Raw genomic sequence first — 6,107 nt, forward strand, 5'->3', positions numbered from 1 at the left:
GGATACGTATGCAGTGTGACAGTCTCAGTGCTGTTCTAGATAAAAATAGGTGCTTTGGGGGCAAGGGAGAGATATCTTAAGTCAAACTGGAGGGTTTGGGGGACTTTTCTGGAGGAGCCCTGAGGAACAAGGCAAAGTATGGATAAAGAAGTGAAGAAGACAGAACTTTGTGGTGGCGTAGGGGCAGCGGAGTTGGGGCAAGGCTGACACCCAGCCAGGATACACACTCAGATGGCTGGACCATTTGTTCACAGCCCACATCTCTGTCGGCCAGCAGTTGCCTCTCTGGCTCCTGGTCCAGCTCATAAATGCTTATTCTGTACTGGTTGTTAAATGTCTTCAACGACATGTTTCAGCAAAGGAAAGAAGAAATATGGATAAAGACCAAAGTAGGAAAGAAATACTCCGTGGCCATGCTGTTAATGAAGGAGATATTTTTGGGGAAGGCCAGCGAGGTTAAAACTTTGCTTTGCATTAGGCAGGCACAAAAATGCTTAGAGCCCAGAAGAGACAGTGCAATCTGTCTGCGGGAGAAATTTAACATCTGCCTCCCGCCTCCCCCAGGAAGTTTCTCCGAACCCAATGCAGCTGTCTTGCGGTGAACCCCCCTCCGCGGGCACAACACAGAGCTCACACAGCCCGGGGTCAAGGTCAGCTTTCAGCTCTACCTGTGGCCAGCCCATCCCTTGGTCATTTGCCCAGGAGTCACTGTGTTCTGAACCTTCTCCTGTGTTCCTGACTTGACGCCCTGTTCCTTGAAGTTCCTGTTGTATTCTCTTCCTGCAAAGCCAGCCTTCAGTCAGGAGGTACCCAAGAACCACCAGGACCAGGAAAGCCAGACCCATCCGAAGGAGATTCTGGGCAGTGTGATTCCAGAGGGCAGGGTCTGGGGGCAGAAAAACAGAGTGGACACTGTCAAACACTGCCTCACCTCATCTCTGTCCCTCATGTCCTTTCCAGATCACACTCTTTCACAGCCTGCAGCCCCCCTCTGCTTGCCTACCTTGCTGGACTGCTGTGTTCGTGGTTAGCAGGTGGGGGTCCCAAGAGTCTGCGGATGACAAGGAGAGTGAAGAAGGGGGGCAAGAGAGAGATGGTACTGACCCCTTCAGTCCCAGCCTCTCCTGCCCTCAGACGGACCCCATGGCCCTCTGCAGCCTTTGTAGGTCCCCACCCCATGCTTCTGGTCCTCGTGGATTCCTCTGGCAGGTAGAGAGGAAGAGCCAAGGGGCAGGTGAACCCTGAGGGGGGAATTCAGCCCCAGGACTTTGAGCAAGGCATGTCTTATGTCTGAGCCTCAGTTCCCTCATTAAGTCGATCAACATGGCTTCTCGTTCCTCATCCCACTGGCCGTCTCATTGTCTTGGGGTAAACACAGTGGCTGATCCCTCTCTCTGGAATGTTCTTTCTCTGCATAGCCACAGAACCAATGCCCTTAGCTCTCTCAGATGTTTGCTCTGTGAGGCTGATTCAGACAACTCTATTCAATATTGCCATCTGCCCACGCCCCCCCCCAAGTCACTATAACCCCATTTGTTCTTTGTCTGTCGTCCACACCACTGTTTGCTCCTCATGTGCTATGTGATTGGCTTCTTTATCTGACTTTGACTTATGGTCTGTCTCCCGCTGGGATGAAAGCAAGGATGCTTGTCTGCTCGACCGCTGGTGCTGCAGGTCACGGCAAGTGCTATGCAGTCAATGGATATTTTGGGTGAACGCCATGTTTGTGCTGTCACTGGGAGGCTTTGATCCCTCCTCCAAGTTCACATTTTTTTTTAACGTTCATTCATTTTTTGAGAGACAGAGAGAGACAGAGCATGAATGGGAAAGGGGCAGAGAGAGGGAGACACAGAATCTGAAGCAGGCTCCAGACTCCGAGCTGTCAGCACAGAGCTCGACTTGGGGCTCCAACTCACGGACCGTGAGATCATGACCTGAGCCGAAGTCAGACGCTCAACCAACTGAGCCACTCGGGCGCCCCCCTCCTCCAAGTTTACAAGTACTTGTTACTTACCAGAAAAAGAGGTGTGTTCTGTGGGTGCAAGGCTGGTGTCCCCAGCATCTTCTGGTAACGGAAATGAAGAAAGCAAGTAAGGGTTTGGGGTTTCCTCTGGCCTTCCCACCTGGTCTCTGTCCCCTCCCCCCATCCCTCTGGCCTTCTTCCTCAGGAACAATCGACAGAGCCTCCAGAAAATGCATGTGGATGAGGGCATTGGTGGGAGGACACTCAATCTTCCCACCTGTCCCTTAGCTGCCTTCCTCGTCTCTGGTTGGGGTTCACTTGGGGTTCCAAAGAGCACGTGGGGGAAATTTGAGAGCTTCCTCACCTGTGACCAGGAGCTTCACAGGCTCACTGGGGAAAGACCAGGCGTGGTTGTTATAAGAGCCAAAGCATCTGTATGTCCCTCTGTGGGCTGTGCTCACAGGGCCCACGGGGAACCCCACCTGGGTGTTCCCGTATCTGGGCTGTGGGCGGCTGGATCTTCCCTCCTTGAGCAGAAAGAACATGTTTGTTGCAGTCTCTAGACGGCAATAGAAGGTCACATTATCTCCTGAGCTCACCTCAGGCCTGGGATGAACAGAGAGGGTGGGCGTGTCATACATTTCTGTGGGAGAAGGAGACAGGTAGGTTAAAAGTCATTATCCCGCTTCCCATATCTCCCATCCCCCCTTCGCCTTAAGACTGGGACGTCACTCGCCGCAATCTCTCTCTCTTCTGTTTTGGTCATGGACACACCCTCCCCGATGTCTCCCTTCAAGACTGAGACACTCCCTCCTCCAGCTTTCAGGAGCATTAATATGAATCTCTCTCTGGGAATTGCCCCACGTCAGTGGTTCTGAGTTAGAGATCCTTGGGTCCAGTGACATCAGCATCGCCTGGAAGCTTTTTTTTTTTTTTCCTCTAGAAATGCAGATCACCAGGCTCCACCCCAGACCCACTGCATCAGAAACTTAGGGGTAGGGCAGCCATCTTTGTTTTTATTTTATTTATTTATTTATTTATTTATTTATTTTTTCTCTGCCAGTATGTTTTATTTTTTTTTCAATATATGAAATTTATTGTCAAATTGGTTTCCATACAACACCCAGTGCTCATCCCAAAAGGTGCCCTCCTCAATACCCATCACCCACCCTCCCCTCCCTCCCACCCCCCATCAACCCTCAGTTTGTTCTCAGTTTTTAAGAGTCTCTTATGCTTTGGCTCTCTCAAAAACTATTATTGTTTTCAATTGTTATAAAATACACATAACATAGCATTTACCATCTTAACCATTAAAAAATTTTTTTTTGATATTTATTTTTGATAGACAAAGTGGCAGAGTGGAAGCAGAGGAGGGGCAGAGAGCAAGAGAGACACAGAATCCGAAACAGGCTCCAGGCTCTGAGCTGTCAGCACAGAGCTCCGTGCAGGGCTTAGAACCCACGAACCGTGAGATCATGACCTGAGTCGAAGTCGGACACTTAACCGATTGAGCCACCTAGGCGCCCCTCCCCACATCTTAACCATTTTTAAGGGTACAGTTCAGTGGCACTAAGCACATTCACATTGCTTTGTGTAGGCATCCTCACCATCGGTCTTCAGAAATCTTTTCATCTGGCAAATCTGAAACTCTGTCCCCGTTATTAAACACCATCTCCCCATCCCCGTCCCCCAGCCCCTGACAGCCACCATTCTGCTTTCTGTCTCTATGTATTTGACCATCCTGGGTCCCACACGGAAGTGGAACCAGACAGTATTTGTCCGTGTGTGACTGTCTTATCTCACCGAGCGTAATATCCTCAAGGTTCATCCATATTGTAGCAGGTGTCAGAATTTCCTTCCTTTTTAAGGCCAAACAATTTTCCGTTGTGTATATAGACCACATTTTGTTTATCTGTTCCTTGGTCAATAGACACTGAGGTTGTTGCTACCTTTTGGCCACTGTGAATAGGGCTTCGGTGCACATGGGTGCACTAAAGCCGTCTGTGTTATCACAAACCCTCCAAGTGATTCTGATACCTGCTTAAGTGGGAGAATGGCATCCCTCAGCTTCCTTAACCGAGACAGCCTTCCCTCCCAACTCCGTTCTATCTGGTCTTTTTCCATACCGTTATTTCCTCCTCATGTGCTTATGATTGATAGATTTACCCTAAACTTGATTCATGGTCTGTCTTCTCCCGCTAGAAATCAAGTGCCACAAAAGCAGATGTTTGCATGGAACCCCCATAGGAGGGGTTCTCATCCACTCCCTGGTTGACCCTGGTGGGTACAGAGCCCCTAGCCTCAGTTCGAGACTGCTAGGAAGGGCCATCCTGGGTCCGGAGTTCCACATTGGTTTGGCTGAGATGTTGGTTGAAACCACCCCAGGGTCCACCTTCGCCTCCTGTCCAGCCTGTTTCCCTCACTTTTCATCACAGAGGTCACTTTTGAGGATACTCCCCAGATACATGCAAACATCCATCTCAGAACATCTCACCTGGAGAGCCTGACCTATGACAAATCCGCTCCTAGACCACAGATAACCAAGGAGTGAGGTTTGGATGACACTAAAGGAGATTAGTAAATGATGACCCTCCCCGGGATTCAGGCTTGGGGGATGACCACAGATAGAGGATGGGACATTTACCTGTTACCACCAGGTCCAGAGGGTCACTAGGATTTGACCAGAGCTCCCCGCTTCGGTAAATGCACCTGTATTGCCCTGCAGTGAGCAGGGTCATGGCTGAGATGGGGAATGAGACTATGTTCCTTATTCCAGGCTGTCTTGGGCTCTGCCAGGCAGAGAGGCGTCCCTCGAAATACAGCTGGTACTCAGTGGCCTCAGGAATCCCCTGGCATAAGATATTTACTGGCCTTCCCTTCGGAATCATGAAATTGGGCTTGGCCCAGATGATGGGTTTTGAAAGAATCTCTGTAAGGGAATCAGAGGCAGGAGTTCTACATAAAGCCCCTTCCCACCCACATTTCCACCCGGTTGCTGGCCTCAAGCCTTCCTAGCAAACCAGAGCCCCTGTCCCCTCCTCCAGTTGCTTGTAGGTGGATACTTAGCCTGAGCCCAGAAAAGAGACCCTGGGGCTCTGACGGAGGGACTCACGTGTCTGGGCGCCGATGGTCTGGCTCAGATACAGCCCTGGAAGACAGGAACAGTGAGCCAAGCCACCCCACCCATGTCCAGACCCCAGGATTGTGTCTCCCTCTCAGGAGAGAACTCACCAAGGCAGAGCAGGGCAGTGAATGTGGAGGTCATAGCCTAGATTCTTCCAGGCGAATGTGGAGATGGAGGCCAGCAGGCCAGCAGGCCAGGAAGATGCCACAGGATGTGGTGGGTAAAGCCTAGCACTAATTGCCATGGGGCTTTCACCTGACCTTTTTTTTTTTTTTTTAAACAAGAGAAGGTTCACGGTTTTCCCTCTACCTCTGACCATGAGGTATAAAGACACATCTGATCATATCTGTGGTCTAACCAGATCCTCTGACAGTTGTGTGCCCCACCTGAAACTCATTCGTTTCAGGGCCCACTTCTAAAATCTGAAATGTGGACATGACACCCAGGGAAGGCAGAAGACGATGTACAGAGAAGAAACGTTAGAATCATTAAAAAAAATACGTGTTTAGGGGCGCCTGGGTGGCTCAGTCGGTTGAGTGTCCAACTTTGGCTCAGGTCATGATGTCACAGTCCGTGGGTTCTAGCCCCGCGTCGGGCTCTGTGCTGACAGCTCAGAGCCTGGAGCCTACTTCAGATTCTGTGTCTCCCTCTCTCTCTGCTCTGCCCCCGCTCATGCTCTGTCTGTCTGTCTGTCTCTCTCTCAAAAATAAATCAACATTAAAAGAAAGTTTTTTTAAAATATGTGCTTAGCCTTGGCTCCCCTCTGTTCGTTGTGCATGTTGGGAAAGTTATTTGGTGTCATCAGAATGGAATGATAACACTATCTTCTCCAAAGTTTCATTACGATGTTTCAACAAAATGCTGTTTTTTAAATGAAAATGTCCTGTTTTTTACATAAGTATATTCCTTTAGTCTGTTATAAAGCAGAAATTAAATATTAAAATATTTAACATTTTCACATATTTTGAAATTCAAAATGTGTTCATATTTTTCCCTCCAAAGGTCTAAACGATGTTCGAA

The 6,107-nt window shown here is 49.4% G+C and overlaps 1 protein-coding gene across 1 annotated transcript; it reads right to left on the reverse strand.

Moving 5' to 3' along the window:
• Positions 1 to 414: 414 nt before the first annotated feature.
• Positions 415 to 5,637, reverse strand: LOC123578586 (natural cytotoxicity triggering receptor 1-like). Its single transcript, XM_045441519.1, has 7 exons — positions 5,195 to 5,637; positions 5,076 to 5,111; positions 4,608 to 4,892; positions 2,328 to 2,606; positions 2,015 to 2,065; positions 1,004 to 1,051; positions 415 to 886 (listed from the first exon to the last, which is right to left on the reverse strand). Exons 1-7 carry the CDS (start codon positions 5,226 to 5,228, stop codon positions 495 to 497), a joined length of 1,125 nt encoding a protein of 374 aa, XP_045297475.1. The 5' UTR covers positions 5,229 to 5,637; the 3' UTR covers positions 415 to 494.
• Between the last annotated feature and the right edge of the window lie 470 nt (positions 5,638 to 6,107).

The sequence above is a fragment of the Leopardus geoffroyi genome, chromosome E2, assembly GCF_018350155.1.
Source record: "Leopardus geoffroyi isolate Oge1 chromosome E2, O.geoffroyi_Oge1_pat1.0, whole genome shotgun sequence".
NCBI classification, from domain to species: domain Eukaryota; kingdom Metazoa; phylum Chordata; class Mammalia; order Carnivora; family Felidae; genus Leopardus; species Leopardus geoffroyi.

Bases quoted from the DNA above. Each gene is read 5' to 3' on its own strand.
- LOC123578586 (XM_045441519.1), bottom strand. From the start codon at position 5,228: ATGACCTCCACATTCACTGCCCTGCTCTGCCTTG. The intron at 5,112-5,194 runs GTGAGTTCTCTC...CCTGTCTTCCAG, and splicing joins CACTGCCCTGCTCTGCCTTG to GGCTGTATCTGAGCCAGACC. The intron at 2,607-4,607 runs GTAAATGTCCCA...CTTCTCCCACAG, and splicing joins TCTGGACCTGGTGGTAACAG to AAATGTATGACACGCCCACC.